The 18,800-nt window shown below is 34.8% G+C and overlaps 2 protein-coding genes across 4 annotated transcripts in view; one reads left to right on the top strand and one right to left on the bottom strand.

The window, feature by feature from the left end:
• abcc3 (ATP-binding cassette, sub-family C (CFTR/MRP), member 3) overlaps positions 1 to 18,800 on the bottom strand; it is a 217,967-nt gene that overhangs the window by 137,535 nt on the left and 61,632 nt on the right. The window lies entirely within an intron of this gene.
• Positions 1 to 18,800, top strand: part of wu:fj29h11 (uncharacterized) — a 48,216-nt gene that overhangs the window by 23,647 nt on the left and 5,769 nt on the right. For all 3 annotated transcript variants that reach the window (XM_052570610.1, XM_052570612.1, XM_052570611.1), the window contains 16 exons: positions 111 to 223; positions 414 to 567; positions 1,536 to 1,784; positions 1,871 to 2,062; positions 3,170 to 3,348; positions 4,746 to 4,932; positions 5,609 to 5,751; positions 6,867 to 7,051; positions 11,697 to 11,962; positions 12,744 to 12,963; positions 13,050 to 13,227; positions 14,092 to 14,218; positions 14,301 to 14,381; positions 14,469 to 14,648; positions 16,780 to 17,039; positions 17,144 to 17,289. In XM_052570610.1, coding sequence (XP_052426570.1) covers positions 111 to 223; positions 414 to 567; positions 1,536 to 1,784; positions 1,871 to 2,062; positions 3,170 to 3,348; positions 4,746 to 4,932; positions 5,609 to 5,751; positions 6,867 to 7,051; positions 11,697 to 11,962; positions 12,744 to 12,963; positions 13,050 to 13,227; positions 14,092 to 14,218; positions 14,301 to 14,381; positions 14,469 to 14,648; positions 16,780 to 17,039; positions 17,144 to 17,289 — 2,860 coding nt within the window. The remainder of the gene's footprint in view (positions 1 to 110; positions 224 to 413; positions 568 to 1,535; positions 1,785 to 1,870; positions 2,063 to 3,169; positions 3,349 to 4,745; positions 4,933 to 5,608; positions 5,752 to 6,866; positions 7,052 to 11,696; positions 11,963 to 12,743; positions 12,964 to 13,049; positions 13,228 to 14,091; positions 14,219 to 14,300; positions 14,382 to 14,468; positions 14,649 to 16,779; positions 17,040 to 17,143; positions 17,290 to 18,800) is intronic.

The following is an 18,800-nucleotide window of genomic DNA, read 5'->3' as shown; positions in this document are numbered from 1 at the left end:
AAAAAAAAACTAGACAAAAACACACCGAAACGTTAAATGAAATAAAAGTGCAATCCTATGATGTATGGATAGCATGCATCATGTTGGTCTCGTTGTGTTGCCGTTTGTAGGTGATTTTGACATCCCTTCCTCCAGAGAGGATGTGGACCGGGACAGTTCCTGGAACCAGTGGCTTCGCTCTGAGATCCCACAGCTGTTTGTACACGCCATGGACGTCTTCAGTGTAAGAGCGGAGTGGAATATGATGTTCCTTGCATGCATTAGCATTTAAACTCCAGCTTCAGATGAAGGTCAAGACTCACAGTCTGTTTAAGGAGCTGCTTTTAGTATGAAAAAAGAAAAAAATGGCACTTATGCATCATCCAGATGTATATTTCTAGCGCTAATGAGCACATGCAATGTCAATCCCACAGCAACACCCAGAGTTCAGCGGGCTCGGAGGCCTCTGTTACTTCATGCAGTTCATCCCTCAACCAAGCGAGATCCTGGACTTCTTCAACCCAGTGGCCAATCAGATCATTCAGCTGCTGAAGGGCAAAGCTTGCCTTCCTGCCAAAGAGGACAGCGGTAGGTACCACAGTCTCCTCTAAGGGACAGTATTTGCACATTGGAATTGATTTAACCAGCAAAGGTTTTTAATTATTTATTTTTTTAATTATTATTTTTTTTTTGCATGTTTTTGGGAGTAAAACTATATAATTACCTTATAAAATGCATGCATATATTTTTTTCAAATGCATGTTTAACCAAATAATTCAATCAATCAGTGTTATGTTTATAGGTGAAGTTTATGTATTTACACAGCAGCAAGGCATATTTATTAAAAAATAAAATTATAAAAAAAATATAAAAATAAAAAATACAGGGTAGGGCTGCAGTTTTATGACAAAAATCATTATTGCTGATTATTGCTGTTGATATGTTGACTAATTAAATGCATAAATGTGTTTTTGAATACCTGCACAGACAAAACAAGCAAAGAACTGTTTATCAGTTAGTTTATTGCCTTTTATGCATAAAAAAAAACAGAGGCTTCATGTTAATTATTTCAAAGCATGACAAAACGCTTATTCAAACTGGAAATAAATTATATTCAGAGAGAAGGTTCCTATATATTAGATTGTTTATACCATAGGACAAAAAATAAATAAATCACAAAACAAACAATTGCAACTTTTTATATAACATTTATACTTTTTCTCAAAATGCATAATTTTCTCACAATTCAGACTTTTTACATCGTGCAACTGTGAAAATTTTATTTTATTTTTTCCTTTAGAAAGATGACTTTGTCTCACAGTTCTCACTTTTTTCCTCTGAATTCTGACTTGGCTTCTTGTAGTTGTGTTTTTTTTCTGCTGTAGTTAATTACCCTTTATTCCTTTTCACATGTTTTAATCGTATCAGACGTTATAGATTTAGTTTTGTTTAGATTTACTTTTTGCCCTTTATATTTGTGGAGCATTTTTTGTCAATTTTTGCTCTAAGATGATATTTCGAGTGATTGAAGTATAAGCTGACGCCTGTGTCTTCAGAGGGCCGAGTGGAGTTCAAGCAGCCTTCCCAGCTGGCCGTGTGTCAGGACCGTCTGATCCAGGACGTGATTGGAGGAGAGGATCTGTGCAGAAGCCTGAGTCTGTCTTACCTGCCTCCTGCGCTGCAGTCCCGTCTGTCCAGCTCTCTGCTGACCGCGCTGGGCGTTCACCGTCTCCGAGCCAGCGAGATCATCACGGTCACCTGTGCCATGGCCAGAGAGCTGGTGCAACACGGCCGGCTCCAGACAGGTCTCTTCTGCTCTGACTCTGTGCAGAAACCTGCGGGTCTCACTGATCAGCTGGTTTACGATCGTGTGTTTGTCTTTTCTGCTCAGAGCATGATCTGAAGAAGCTGGCCAAGCTGTTGGTGTGTGACTTCCGCGCGCTGGAGCCGGAGTACGATGTTGACGCCCTGCTCCAGTCCCTCAAAGACATTCCCATGATCCCTCTGGCCAACGGAAGTGTGGTTTCTCTGAGTTCAGAGGGAGTTTTCTTTCCTCTCAGTGATGTGACGCAAGCTCAAACAGGTGATTCATATTGAATGCAGCCAACCCATCATTATTACTCATTATTGAGAATATTGTCTGGTTTTGCTAAATTTCAACAATTAAAATAGTTTTTATTAATAATGTATTTATAGATAAATATTTTTACTTCAGTAAATAAATAATAATATATATATATATATATATATATATATTTGCATGCACTTAAATCTCAGATTGATTTCAGCAGAGTCTCAAGGTTGCATCTGTGCATGTTAAGGTTAAGTGTTGCAACTCAGATATGGAAAAAATGGTATCATGCCATACTTAAACTCAGCATTTCTAATAGATTAAGATATTGTAACGTAACATTCAAAATTTTATTTCATCCATTAAAAGTCTATGAAAAAAAAAAAAACTTAGATTCTTCAGAAAATTGAGGAAGGGATTGTAAAAGCAATCCATATAGATGCAACCGTTTAATAAAAGTCTTGTAAGGAGATATAAACACTGTCATGTGATATAATATATAAATGTCATCAACATAAATGCATAGAGCATATCAAATATAGTCAATGCAAGCTCAAACATGTGCTTGACATTCATGTTTATTTAGCCTCTGTAGATCTAGTTCATCTAAAACATGTTTAATGCTTGTGTAGTCTTGTATTCAGTCAGCAGTTGTTTTTCATGTCTGCTCTCGTATGTGGAGCTGATCCTCTTCATCTCCTTCTTACTTCCTGAACCAATAAAGTGAGTCACAGGAGAGAAAGCGCTCGAGCAAGTCACTACGTGCGTCACTGCAGTCAAAAAACGGGGTTTTTGTGAATGAAACACCAACTTGAGATGAATTTGTCCTCTAAGATCTTTACTTTTACCTCTAATCTCAGTTTTGACTCAAGCTTCCACACTCGCTTTCTATTAAATGTTAATAAACGACCCGTTTTATTCTATGGCTGCTGTCAGATAAGTCATAAGAGATTCTGGTTAAAAATATAAAGCCATGCTGACGCCTGTGTATCAGGTAGAGACACATACATCAACTAAAAGCAGGGAAATGATTAATTAAACATCAGTATCGGTGCCCAGAGGGTCTGGGAAGTGGGTCACGCAGCTGTTCGTGTGCACTCATGCGTCCTGACTCTGTAGATCTACAGGCTCTCTACAAGGACCTGAACATCGTGGAGCCGCGGCTGCTGGCGTGTCTGGATGAACTGGGGAACTCGCAGGTTCGGGAGCTGCTCCGGAGACTGAACGTCCACGAGCTGGAGCCACAGCAGGTCCTGCAGCAGCACATCTACCCGCTGCTCAGGAGCAAAGCCTGGGAGGTCAGAGACACTTTTATCCAAAGCGCTCTTGATGCATGAACAGCTGTTCAATAGTAATGGCTCTCATGGGATTAGAACCTACACACTTTCCACTTTTTCCAATCCCAATCTTTAATCACTCAGTCAAACCACCTCTATTTAATTCAACCATTTGCATTTGCTTCATAAGAGCTTCCAGTGGTTCACATTGTGGATGCATGATATTCTGATATCTGATAAGCCAATAATTAGTTTAATTGTATTATACAGTTTAAAACATCGATTAATATGCAATAAAAAAATGCAATTCATTAAAAATGTGTTAGTTTAGTAATTGCATGTCATTTAGTCAATTAAAGTTAATTAAAAATGTATAATATGTTGTCTTAATACAATACAAATAAAACACTAAAAACTGATATCAGTGATTTCGATTACAGTTATTGAAATGTACATTTAAAATGTAATTAATTAAATTGCATTCATTAAAATCAAAATGTATTAATTTATTAAATGCATTTAAAATGTTAACTGTTTTGTCTCTTGCATTAAAAATAAACACTAAAAACTAAAATCAGTCTTTTAAAAAGTATCTGGGATGGGTGTTTGTTTTGAAATTTACAAAAGATTATATTTAACAGTGCTAATGAATTATTACTTTTCTAAATATTAACTTTGAGCATTTAGACCAAGATTTATCCATTTTAATTGCATATAAAATTAAAATATGATTATGTAAATACAATCAAATAGATTGAAATAGTTAATGATAAACTATGGAATTATTTTTTGAGTGCAGAAATTTTATTTATAACTGACAAATGTCACATTAATTTTATTAGTTTATTAAATATGTGTGTTTATGCACCTTATACTAGTGGTCGACCGATATCTGTTTTTTGAAAGACGATGCCGATATCTTGGAAAGCATGGGACTGATATGATAAATAAATATTTAAGACAAATACAATATAAAAAAAAATGGACTAAGATTTTCGAACACATTGGCCAAGCAGAAAAACTTTTCAGCCGATGCGATATTTAAAAAATGCCAAATATCGGCCGATATATCGGCCTTGGTGATGTATGGGTCGACCACTTCCTTTTACATAAAAACTATAATTTAAATGTAAGTGGAGTGTAGATGATGGCTAAAAAATAAAAGTATAATATTGGACAGTAACCAGTAGGGTACAGAGATATATCGTGCATCTGTAGTTCACCCGATCTTTTCTTACAGCTCAGCTTGCTTAGTCTGTGTCCTTTAAACTGAATTACAACCATGTTGGAATATGATTTACAAGTACTTGGGTGATTCATAACCGCTCCAGATGTTCATCAAGCGTGTGAAATGCATTATGTGCTGTCATCTATTATGAATGTTCCTCATGTTCTTATTTAATGCACTCTCCTTCTAGAAAAAGCCCGAGGATATCGTCATCAGTTACCTGGTGTTCATCAAACTGCACTCTCAGGATCAGGATTACAGGAGCCTCGTCACAAACATCCCTGTGCTGACTAACAAGGGCTTCCTCTGCCCCGCCGAGCACAAAATACACTTCTCCAAAGAGTACGGCAACATCCACCTTCCCAGTGTGCTCCCCGGTAAACACAAATAATTACAAAAAAAGTAAAAAATTAAATAAATAAATTATATATATATCTAATTAAAAAAAAATATATATATATTTTTTTTTTTATGGCAACACTTTATTTTGAGGTGTCTTAGTTTAACATGTTACCTGTACATACTATCATAATAACAAGAAATTATGCATAATTGCAAGCAAGTAACCCTAAGCCAAACCCTAAACTCAAACCTTAGACTCTTAACTGTTCTTTAGTTTAAAAAAAAAAGTATTAAGTATAAAACATATTTGAAACTATACATTATAGTGTTGCAATGGCTGAATTCATTTGTAGCAACTTCACAATTTTAAAGTATAGATTTTACTTATTTAGACAAAATAGTGTAGCAATGGGATTTTAATATTTAATTGATACAATAATTCAAACTCCAGTTCTTTAAATAAATCTGCTCCCGTAATCATTGCTGTATGATTTTAGATCAGAAATTCTGATTCAAAAAATGCACGCACTGAAATTTCAGCATATGCAATGGAATAAAGTTCTAAATCTGTGATTTATCCCAAATTATGGATTCACTCATGAAATGAAGCGGTGAACTAGAAGTCTTTAGAAAAGCATGAAATGTGCATGAGCAGGGAGTCTTGTGCGGTGGGATGGAGGTGTTTCATCAGCAGTTGTGTGTGTGTGCTAGGTGTGGACTGGGTGCTGCTGGACGCTTGCTATCTGAGGGCCGACCGAGACCAGAGCGGATGGAGAGACTTCTTCAGTGCGCTGGGAGTGAGAGACCTGCTCATCTTCAGGAAGGAGAAGCGCACCTTCACCTCCTCTCAGCTGGTGAGACGTGCTGACGGATCCGTGTGTGTGTGTGTGTGTGACGGTCAGACTCAAGCATGTCACCGCGAGGAAATCTAACGAAGCACGTTATGTGTGCAGAACAACAGAGCGATCAGAAGCAGCCTCTGCTTCAGCCAATCACTGCTCTCTCTGCTGCAAGCAATATTGGCACTAACTGGTTGCAATAAAAAGGGCAAGTTGAAGCTGCACTCCTCGAAGCTGCTGTTTAACATCCTCTCTCATGATGACTTCAGTCTTTAATAACACATTGCTCAAAATTCTCGGCAATTCCAGACATGTCATTATGCAACCATGAATCACAGCAAACATTGATCTGATTTTCCATCGCTCAAGTATGGCTTTAACTGTGCCTGAACACACACACACACACACATCACAGTGCTTTGAAGGTCATGTTAAGAAACCACTGTCCACTTTTTACCAGTTTGGAATGTAAAATGTAAATAAAAATAAATTGGTAATTTAAAGTTACATTTAAAAATATATTATATTTTTCTAAATGCATAAATAAAACCCTTCCTTATTAATAAAAATAAATTAAAAAAATTGTGTATTAATTAAAATTATATTTAAATGTATATTATTTTGTTTAAATGCATCAAAAGTAAACCGATAAAAACTAAAATAAGCCTTTTTAAAAGTTATTAGAAATCAAAATTACAATGTGCAGTATATAAAGAGATTTTTCTTGTGTATTTAGTTTTGTATCAACCGTCCTAAACAGTCAGTATTCACTTTGTATTTAGGTCAGTAAATGACATTTAATGGCAATTAAAACATTTAAATATTCACAGAATATTGGTAAAATAAAAAATAAATAAAAAAGTTTAAATTGATGTAATAAAATAAATAAATCTAAAACTTGTATAAACTGTATAGACATTTAAAAATAAAATAAATGTAGAAAATATAAAAATGTGAATGCATTTAACTAGAAAATGCATTAGACAGATGTGTTGTGTATCTTGTATTTATACTGTAAACATCAGTCAGAGGTCAGAGTGCAGGATCTGCTAGTAAATCTGCATTGACTTCATCCAGACGCTGTCATTAGCAGATGAGTGTGAGTAACCTGTGGTGTGTGTGTGTGTCAGGCGTCCAGCCCGTGGGCAGTGGAGAGCAAGCCGTGGTCCAGGCCTGCGGATGGACAGTATGTCATCGAGGATCAGCACTGCGCTGAGTTTCATACGCTGGCCACTGCAGATCATCTGACCGCTGACAGCAAACTCCAGCAGAGACTAGCTCTGATCAGCCTTCTGGACAAGAACTGGGACACCGGGTAAATCAACACGCTTTATACACGCTCCATACTAAACTATTCATTTAGTCATACATGCACAGACACACACACACACACTTCTAAGTATTTCTATACACAATACAGCTATTATAACACATGCATATAAAAGCAAAAATCCACCTGGAAGGGATATTTTATATATATTTTTTAAATGATCTCTTTTGTTTACTAATACTTTATAAATCTTCTAATTTAAAAATCCTGTTAAATGCAATCTTTAATAAATGTAAAAAATATATACTGCATTTACTTATAATCTTATTACTCCATGTATAATATGAAATATTTATATATTTTATATTGCATACATAAAATAGCTGCATAAAATCAGCACCTAATAAAAAACTGTGTAAAAAGCCATAAACCATTTTTTTAATACTCTACATTCTTAATTTTATTATAAGTATGTATTTATACACACACTTCTGTTTTAATTATATTTAATTATATTATTTTATTTATACAAATGTATTATAATTATTTTGCTGGCTCTTAATACTAATACTTTAATAATAATACTATTAAATTTAATATTTAATAAGTTAAAATATTATTATTATACTGTACATTATAATATTAAAATTAAAAAATATATATATTTTTTGACAATGGTGTAGAATTTTAGCAAATTAATTTTAATATTTTAATGTCTGAATAATTCAAACTAATAACACCAGAGTTTTCCAGTGAATAGAATCAGCTGTTTTGTTGATGAATTAGACTCTGCTGGATTGTTTTGGCATATATTTGAAAATGATCTTTTCCTCATCTCATTCAGTTTAGACTACGAAATCACAACTCGGGTTAAAAAACTTTTTTTTTGCATGGCTTTGGTCATTTAGCAGCGGAGGAGCATTGCAGACAAATAGCAACCCAGGAAATGCTGTCATAATGCATCATGTCACTATAATGAGAAAACACTATAATGAGCTCCTAAACTCAGACGTAATGTCCTAATCCTACACCAATCACAGCTGCTTGTGGAGAAATGCACTCCACTTCTGCTCAATCTGCCACGTTTACTGCTAACAGCGCTCTAGTCCAGATTATTCAGACTCTCCGGCTGCGGCTGTGTAGAGATGGATATTAGTCTGGCATGCAGGTCACCGTTTGCTTTTGATCTTTTTTTGACCTCATAAGCTTTTAAAAGGGGAAAATATTGTGCCGCGTTAGGTCTTGCATGGACGGATTTGGCCCGGTTATTTAATGGACTGTGTATGATGACTGTAAAACCACGTCAGATGCTATTTGGGAAGCATGCATCTCTATTCTCGGTGGTTTGGTTTTATAATGCTCTGGTGGAGATGTTGTTCAGATGCACTCATGAGATGTGTGTGTGTGTGTGTGTGTGTTTGAACTGCTGCGGTGTGACTCATCACACTGTCCTCTGCCTTATGTTCATATTATGTGCATAGTCTTATATGTGCACAAAAAAAAGAAAAAAAATGTTTGGTGCATACACTACTTTTCTAAAGATTGGAGTCAGAAGTAATTATAACCGAAATAAATATTCAAGTATGCATGTTTTTTTTTTTTTTTGTATTTAAGTGTATTTGGTTAATTAAATTGAATATTTAATTATATATCTATCCTTCTATATATATATATATATATATATATATATATATATATATATATATATATATATATAAACTTAGAATAAATATAAACTGAATTTATATATATATATATATATATATATATATATATATATATATATATATATATATATATATATATATATATATATATATATTAGGGGTGTAACGATACGCGTATTCGTATTGAACCGTTCGGTACGACGCTTTCGGTTCGGTACGCGGTACGCATTATGTATACCGAACGGTTCGTTGGAGTATTTAATTATATTTGAAAAAAAAAAAAAAAAGAGAGAGAGAGAAATATAATGATATGCGTTCAACAAGGTAGCCCAATAACCCAAACAACGTAACAGGCAACGCCCCTGACACTCCCGAAGAAGAAAAAAACACCATCTTATATGTTTATGTTAGGCTACTCAGCAGGCGCTCGCTCACTCAGTACGCGCTGAAGGCTCGTTGCAAAATAGCCAATGCGTTTAACAGACTAGAAATGAGAAGATCCTCCAATAACCAACAGGTCTGGTGTTTGGGTGCACTTTGGATTCCCTTTAAGCTATAATGGTGATGGCAAGAGAGTGGTTTCCTTTCCAAAGCGCTCGGGCAGAAACGCTCATGAGGCGTCTGTCTTTGCTAAGCAACAATGACGTGCTCTCTCCATGAGACGCGGAAATTTCAGCGAAGGATAAATGGATTTGCAGCTCTAAAAATCGCTTGCAGTAGCTCTGCTACTAAATTTATTTCAAAATTGCAATCCATATACAACTATGATCAGCTGATCCTTCATCTTGGCTGAGCTCTCAACGTTGTTACGGGAAAGGATGAAGCTGATTGGTTGGTTCTTGTCACATGACCCGCGGTGCGCTTGCGGCATTCTGAAAAGTTGAGATGTTTTTACATTTTGCTGTATCTAAAACGTATCGAACCGAACCGAACCGAACCGTGACATCAGTGTATCGTATCGAACCGAACCGTGAATTTTGTGAACCGTTACACCCCTAATATATATATATATTCGTCAAGGTGAGGCAGGCTATGTAACGTAAAAAATGACATAATCAGGCCGCCGAATGCAACATGTTTATTAGCCTAACTTTCAAATAGACGGAAAAAAAAACATTTTCTACTATGGTTCATTTCTTCATTCGGATCTATTTGCGATCCATTCCATTCTAAACAAACAAAGCATATGTTTCGTCCTTGTTTCATTATAGATTAAGATAATAATTCATAAATGCACGCATAATTATCAGTGAACTTGATAAAAGTTGCAGATATGTTTTACATGCATGCACAAACAAATGCCTTTCAACTTATGTGTGCAAAATTCAGAATGAAATGAATGTGCAGCAATTTGTACAAATAGAGATTCTAGGTCTACTATACATGTTGTAGCCATTAAATGAGCTTATTTAGTTTAATATTTGTTAAAATATTATAATGTTATTTTTTAATTTATGTTGATTATGAAAAGTGAACCGCACGAGTAAGATAAGATGCGCAATATCGAGAGACATGGAGCGGGTCAGACATGATTTTGACCACTTAATTAAGTTTTGTTTAGTAGAAATACTTTTTTGAAGTGAATTTCGTTTTGTATAAATTGTATCTTAATTGTAATAATTTTTTTTATCAACCAATTGCCTGGATTTAATACATAAGAAGCAAATATAGCAGACGACAGGCCTAATCATGCAGGCGCCCTCGCGGCCACTTGCATTGCTAGTGAACTGGAGTGCATCTCATCCTAATTTAACGAAACTCAGCATAGGCCTCACAGACATGAAATATATCTTAAGAAAGCTTGAAATGTCTTTTTAACAATTTAAAACGAAATTTTTTTTTTTACCTATGCTAATTACACATTAAATTCAGGTAGGCTACTGAGTCGCTGTCCTCAGTGTCCAGAAAAGCGCAGAAACGGAGATGAAAGGGGAACCCGTTTTTATTTACTTATTTATTTTTTTGGCTTATTTTAACTGGCCCATCCAGTTTTCTGGAGGCCCACCTACAATCAAAATCCTGGCGCCGCTAGTGCTTTGCAGCGGTCTGATATCAAGAAATAACAGACCGCATTCCACATTGGAATTCAACCAAGCCATGTAATAATGTTTAATAACTTTCAAACGAGCCTGTTCCTTCATAACATAGCCAAAGTTCGGTGTATTTTTGCTTTATACATTTTAGGCTTATTCTCAAATTCAGATTGTGTTAGGGGGGGCGGGATTATTAGGCAATTTTATTCGGACAATTTGACCGGAGAGATTTAATTTTGTCGGACATTTCATTTTTTTCCGGGCAATTACCGGACAACGGAAACCCTGATATATATATATATATATATATATATATATATATATATATATATATATATATATATATTAAAAAACCTATTTCTGTTAGCTATTTCTTCTGCCATTTTACTGCAACATATCTTATTATCATTTAGTTTAACATAAAGTACTAAAATAACTAACACCAAACGAACTAAAACTTATTAGAAGACAATATATAGACATAAAAAAATAACTAATAAAATGATAGCAAAAACAACACAATTACGAAGTAACAAAAATTGAAATAAAACAAAATCTAGAAATCTTAATTAAAATATTATATTTAAATAACACTGGTCTGTTCCACATTTAACTAATTTATTAAAATAAATAATTCATAATTGAGAATCTTTTTGACCAATTTAGAACTACTAATAGTTATTAACTTTTGAAAAACATTTTTTCTTTATTACAATTTTTTTTTTTGCATGTAACCATTAAAGAAAATGCAACAGAAAGATGTTAATTTATTTATTTTGTATTTTTTGCATTGCAATGTAAGCACAATGTAAGTGGATTAAAAAAAAAAAAAATTTTCAATGATAAACGTAATAAGCGTTAGTATAAAATATCTGGCTATAATGCAACATTAATTTTGGCCCAACGCCCTCAATCAATATGTTTGGGACGATCTCTTATTATCTGATGGAAAGCCTCTTGTTCATGCGAGCCTGTGCTGTTGTGTTCCAGAGAGAAGTACTCGCAGTATCTCTGGGTTCAGGTCTGTGACAGTCAGGGTCGCTCTGTGAGAGAGGCCAGATCCTCCTTCTACCATCAGCTCACACAGCTGTCCTGGATCCCCGCTCGCAGACCGCCCTGGGACGACAGCCGACCCGCTTCATACCTACAGCCCAGTTCTGTCTACATCTTCTCTGCAGAAGTGCACCGGCTGCTCGGCTCCCACGTCGATTACGCACACGGTGCTCAGATGCCCAGTGAATTCACCAGAGCCATAGGTACGGATTACCAACCTTCAGAATTAAAATCAGCTCTGTATTAAGAGTCGAGTTAAAACCTGCAACAATCACAATAACACTTGCCGATCAGCATGTGATCTTAAAAGCTCAAAGCTTCAGTATTACATGTGTTAAGACGGGATTGATTTGTAGTCACTATGGAATCAAAATAAACCCTTTTAATTTTCTTGATGCATACTTAAGTAATGCATACGTAATGCATTCAAAGTCTGATATGTGCTATTAATTGATGCACAAATAAAACTAAAAAAAATAATGTTTGGTGCATGCACTACTTTTCTAAAGATTGGAGTCAGAAATAATTATTAAAGATATAAATATTAAAGTATGCATACGTTTTAAAAAAATAAATGAATGCTTTAATTCATCAAGGACACATTAAACTGATCAAAAGTGGCGGATTTCTATTCCAATTGTCATCCGTGAATCCTGAAAAAATAAAATGCATCACAGTTTCTACAAAAATATTAAGCAGCACAACCGTTTTCAACATTGATAATAATCAGAAATGTTTTTTGAGCAGCAAATCATCATATTATTCTGATTTCTGAAGATCATGTGACACTGAAGACTGGAGGAATGATGCTGAAAATACAGCATTTTTACATAGATCCTCATAGAAAACAGCTATTTTAAATTGTAATATTTCAAAATTTTTCCATTTTTCTTGATTGACTAAATACAGCCTTGATGAGCTGAAGAGAATGCTTTAAGATGCAACAAAAAAACCTGTCTCTGTTGGTGTTTGATGTAAATGCAGGAATGAGACACACCGTGCATGTGGAGGACATGATTGGCTATCTGAAGCGTTGGTGCGTGAAGGTGTCTGAAGATCCGTCTGAGGATCCTGAAGGAGCACATTTCACTACTACAGTCGATCACATCCATGCAGTCTATCGATACCTGTCCGCCGAGTGCACGAGCATCAAGCTCCGAGACCTGTTCCAGCACGCACCTGCTGTCTTCATCGAGTACGACAGGTCAGATACACAGATCTGGCTCTTAACCCTCAGATTCCTTCAGAGAAAGCTTGCATGTTCATCTGTGCTGCTCTGTTCTGATGCAGGAAGGATGACTGGTGCTCTGGGCGTTTCTATCATCTGAAGGAGGTGTGCTGGTCTGATCCCACAGCCATGTTTCACAGATACAAGGAGCTGATTCGACGGGCTGACAGCGGCATACAGGAGCCCAGAGTCCTCGCACCCTTTTATAATAATCTGGAGGACATGAAGAAATTTTTCAAGGTCTGTTTTTAAGGTTTTGTCATTAAAGTTATTGCCATCAACTGAGAAATCAGCTGTATTACATTTTAGTATTTTTTTAATTAATAACCGTTGTACATGTAGACATCACAGGCTTGTAATATACAGTATGGTGAATGGATGTTTATTTAGAGATTTGCAATACATTTAACAATGTTATTAAATGATTATTGTTTTTAATGAGTAAATCCGATGACCACAAAGGAAATCTAAATGTTAAAACATGCACAAGTAGATATCCAATTATGGTTGAAATATATTACCGTTGTACAGTAGAATGCACTTTAGCAAAAGTAATATTTACAATAATAATAATATAATTAGGAATTCCTCCTTTAGTTTTTACAAAAACATTTATTGTTCGAAATTATATCTGAATGATTAAGTAGTTCAAGTTTTTGTACATTTAATTAATGCATTTTTTGATAATAAAATTGCATTAAATCTTAAAACCCAGTATCCAGAAAATGTAAAAATGCAACATGGAATTTCTTAAAAAAAAAAAAAAAAAAATTAATAGGGAACTATTATTCCTAATTGTTTCTTTAGATGATTTAATTGATTAGACATTATTTTTTTATTTAATTTTTTTAATTAAACCATTAAAACAGAATCCAGAGAAAAAAAAAAATATATATATATATATATAATTTATGTTTAAACACAAAAAAAATGCCACCAAAACACCACTAAAACAGAATCTAGAAAATAAAAAAATTTAATGGACTTTTTTTTTTTCATAACTCCAAATTTCAGCTACATAATTGAATCGACATAAGATGGCTCCATTTAATACATCAAGAACAGAAATAAATGAATTGTAAGGAATCTTTCTGATCATTGCAGTCTCTGAATGTGCAGTCCAGTCCGTCTATGCATCAGTACGTGTCTCTGCTGGAGGCCGTCTGTGAGGCGTCTCCTATTGCGACAGGAGAGGTTGTCCAAGACGTCTCGGTCATCTTCGCCAAACTAGGTAAAAACCCAATGATATCCAGCCTGAGCATCCATTAACCGCTGTTTGGATGTGCTCTGATGTGCTTCTGTCTCTCTCAAAGCTGATATCTGTAAGAACCATGTTCAAGGAGATCAGGATCAGGACACTCAGCTCAACCCAGTCTACTGCAGCTCTCTGAAAGGTGAGATCAACTAACCCTGTGTGTGTGTGTGTTAATTGTGCTGGTGATATCTGCACATTTCTGATCTGATCTTTATGGTTTTAACAGAAATGGTGTCTCGTAAAAGAGTGTTTCCCACCAAGACTAGCAGTTGGGTCACATTAGCTTGTAAGCCCATGATCGCAGACAACGCAAACCTGGAGAAGATCTTCAAAGAACATAGTTCGGTTTGTCTGCTCAACCTGCCGTCTGCAGCCAAGAGAGCAGCCAACAAATCCAGGCATGAAGGTAATGTGTGTGCCGTTTAACATGATTCTTTTCCTTGCTCTGTGGAGTGTCACAAGCTCTTGGTGCATGAAAAAGATCACAAGCTCTTGGTGCATGAAAAAGATCTGTAAAGTTGCAAAGACTAAAGTCTCAAATCCAAAGAGATATTCTTTATCAAAGTCAAGACTTGTGCACACTGAGTTTTTTTAACCTTAAACCGCGTAAACACATTGCATTACACCAAATACACAAAATAATGTTCTTTTTAGCACCATCATACGACCCCTTTAATTCTGTTATATTTACTGTTATCTACTGTAATATAATTGTTATTTTTATTAAATGTAGTGATATTTGATCATTCATAACTGTCACTGGAATAATTTTTTAATTTTTAATTTTCCGTAGTATTTACTAAATTATATTATTTGAAATCAGTCTTATTTTTTTGTTGGTAAAAGAGCCTTTATATGCTGAGCATATTGATCCTGGCTTAATCCAATGTTCAGATTTCTGGAAATGTATTCCATAATACTTGCAATACAAAACAATTGTCAAAATGTACTGTAATTAATTGAAATAATTAACTTTTGGTTTAGTCAATCTGTAGTGTCTTGAATTAACTCACATATGCAAGCAAAATATAACATGAACATTTATTTTAACTCTCTGAAAACTGCAAATACTGTAATCCAATTGGGATATCAAGTACAGGGGAAAAAAAAAATATATTTTTTAATGGGATAAAAAATAAATGACTAATGAAAAAGTCATCAGTCATTTGATGATGGCTCGTTATTGGCTTGTTGAGATAAGCAATGACAACAGTCAGTAGTTTTTCACACTTCTGTGCTTTTTAAAATATTTTTTTAAATTGCAAAGCTAGTATCCCTGTAATGACATCATGAAAAAATTATAATAGTTGAAAAATACATTTATACAGAAAAATAAATACTTTAAAATAGTGGTCGACCAATATGTGTTTTTTTGACAGCCGATGCCGATATCTTGGAAAGCAAGAGGGCCGATATAAAGCCGATACGATCTTTTAAAATTATTATTAATAATATTTAAGTATTTTTTTTATCATTTGACGATGGATTAACAAAAAATAAAAGAAACGTGCTTATACTTTAGTTTAGATGACAGTATTTTTCACAAATAAATAAATATTTAATACAAATATAATTAAAAAGGAAGTAAGCACTGTAACCAACAGGGCACTCAGTACTCTGGGAAGTTTGTGTGCACTTGGAATCATATTTTTCAAATAAAGCCAGGCTTATCCTCATTTTACATACAGCACACAGTGTAAATGACATATGACAGTGGGCATATGCTCACGTTAAATCACGTTTAAAGTTTAAAGCATTCAATTCACACGGACTGACTGTCCCGCAGAGAACATGCGATCATGCTGGATACACATACTTCACAAGATCTCGCAATCGGATTCGACTAATTTGGCAAGGTTTGTGAAATTAAATGTTCATTAATTATTCAAAGATTTGTTTAAATCATATAAATGCGTATTTGCTTAATGTTCACGGCAAAATAAAAGTCCCCCCTCGAACACGTCAGCCAAGCAGAAAAACCTATTGGCCAGTGGCGATATTTGGAAAATGACAAATATCGGCCGATATATCGGCCTTGGTGACATATCGGTCGACCACTACTTAAAAAAAATAATTAAGTTGTTAAAACTTATAAAAAGATAAGGAATAGTCGCTAAGCTGTCATCAATAGTCTTTAAATATATTGCATTAATATATATAGGCTATATAATATTGGTAGAGCACTGCGATTTGATTCCCCGGGAACACATTACAGGTAAAAATTGATAGCCTGAATGCATTGTAAGTTGCTTTGGATAAAAGCGTCTGCTAAATGCATAAATTTAAATTTAATTAAATTTATATATATATATATATATATATATATATATATATATGCATTTTTTTTTTGCTTTGGATAAAAGCGTCTGAATAAATAAATGCATTTATTTATTTCATGCATTGGTCCAGCTGTCTATGGATGTGTGCAGATGTGTAAATATGATGGAGAAACACTGACGACATATATGTGACATGCATGCTTATTTTTAACTATGAGGACCATTTCCAGCTCAATTTCCCGGGTCTGTTGTCCTCAGGTAAGCAAGAGAAGGAGTCGTTCAGCGAGCGCGACCGTGAGTTATTCCTGGAGATCTGCGGGGTGGAGCGGCTCTCCCGGCGTGTGACCACCGAAGCCCAGACTGAGAACTACAGGCCTTGTCCCACGGTGCAGACCCTGGTGCGGCAGCTCATCCCCTACATCCAGAGGTTCATCTACGGCACTGATTTCGATGGCGTGTACAGTGAGCTGAAGGAGAGTGGGATTGCTAAATGCATTCACTCGCTGAGTTTTGGACAGGTACGCTGGAGGCACTTTCTCCAGAATGCAAAGCCATCAAATTACCGGCTATTGCATCATGTTCTTTCACAGGGGAGAAAACAGAAATTATTTTTATTCTGCAGGTTGGGAAGCTGTATAATCACTATCGGCTTGAGGTGCCGGATGAGAACCCGATCTATGAGAGCGAGGATATTATATGTCTCCTAAAAGACAAAAAAGAGCTGTACATCCATAAAGATCACCTCTCAGCCAAACTGGACATCTGCAGGTACAACGTCTGCCAATGAGATTCAGCAAATGCACTTTAGGGATGGGTGGGTCCATAGTCTTCAATACTTTCAATATTGATACGCAAATAAATAAAAAAGTATTGTAAAGTGTTTTTTTTTTTTTTTTTTTTTTTTTACCAGCGATTTATTTTTAATAGAATATACTTCAAACAGTATGCTCATCTGAAAACATAATATGTCCCACTTTTTTTTCATAGTTTGGCTGGTCCTGCGACTTATAGTCAGGTGCGACTTATTTATCAAAATTAATTTGACATGAACCAAGAGAAATGAACTAAGACAAATGAACCAAGAGAAAACATTACCGTCTACAGCTGCCAGAGGGCGCTCTATGCTGGTCAGTGCTCCTGTAGTCTACACTGAAGACATAGAGCGCCCTCTCGCGGCTGGAGACGGTAATGTTTTCTCTTGGTTCTTGGTTCTAAATAAATGCGACTTATAGTCCAGTGCGACTTATATGTTTTTTTCCTCATCATGACCTATTTTTGGACTGATGCGACTTATAGTCCGAAAAATACGGTAGCCTTTTTTTTGCCGTCTAAATATGTTGCATTTAAAGTTGAAAATTGTTTTACAATTTAATTGAATTTAAATAGTGCTTAAACTATGGACTATTTCATTTAATTTGCATTTAATGTCATTAAGTTAAAATTAAAAAAAAAAAAATCCTTCACTGTCAGAATGAAAAATGTTTTGTTATTTGTTGTAAAATTACCATGAATGACAGTACAATAACCTTATTTTAACCATGTGTAAACAAGCAGTTAAGCTTAAGTCTGAAAGTTGAAGGTTTCCCTGGAGTTTTATGCCAAAATAATAATTTTATGGTTTAACGCTTAAAAGCATAGGATAAAAATATTAGTATTGTAATTGTAATGTTGTATAAAATAATACTAATAAATGTTTTTATTATTCTCATAAAGTAAATTAAATTATGATGAAATACTAAATATTCCAATACTACTACTGTAAGAATAAATTGTATATTCTTGCCTTCGAGATCGTAAATATTATTTTGGTTCAGGTTGGGTTATCTGAGCAGAGAAGAGCAGGTACCCGGGAACAAAGAATGAGTCACACAAGTGGTGCAGGTCATTCTAAGCTCAACTTTATTGTACAAGGGGTGTTACTTTTATAGGGAAATGAAACAACGTAATGTCTGGCATATATTTAGATGATCAAGCATAACACATTGCATTGAGCAATACCATGAATATAGAGTAAGGTTCAAGAGGAATACATCATACTTTCATCACACAATGTCCTTTATGACATCACGTACACGAGCAGAATCTCACAACTACACTTTAATTTTTATAATTATAAAAAAAGAAATAATAATAATAATTGCAGTTAGATATCTTTCCCTAATATGCCTGTTTTTAATTAAATGATGCACATAGATTTATGGCTGGTAAAAACGTTTTTATCGGTTTCTGTATCGGTATCGATATCAATGTTACTCGCCTTTGAAAGTATCAGTATCGTA

Source organism: Carassius gibelio, chromosome B12 (genome assembly GCF_023724105.1).
Source record: "Carassius gibelio isolate Cgi1373 ecotype wild population from Czech Republic chromosome B12, carGib1.2-hapl.c, whole genome shotgun sequence".
Lineage (NCBI taxonomy): Eukaryota > Metazoa > Chordata > Actinopteri > Cypriniformes > Cyprinidae > Carassius > Carassius gibelio.
The sequence above is the reverse complement of the archived record's forward strand: the minus strand, read 5'-3'. Positions and strand labels throughout refer to the sequence as shown.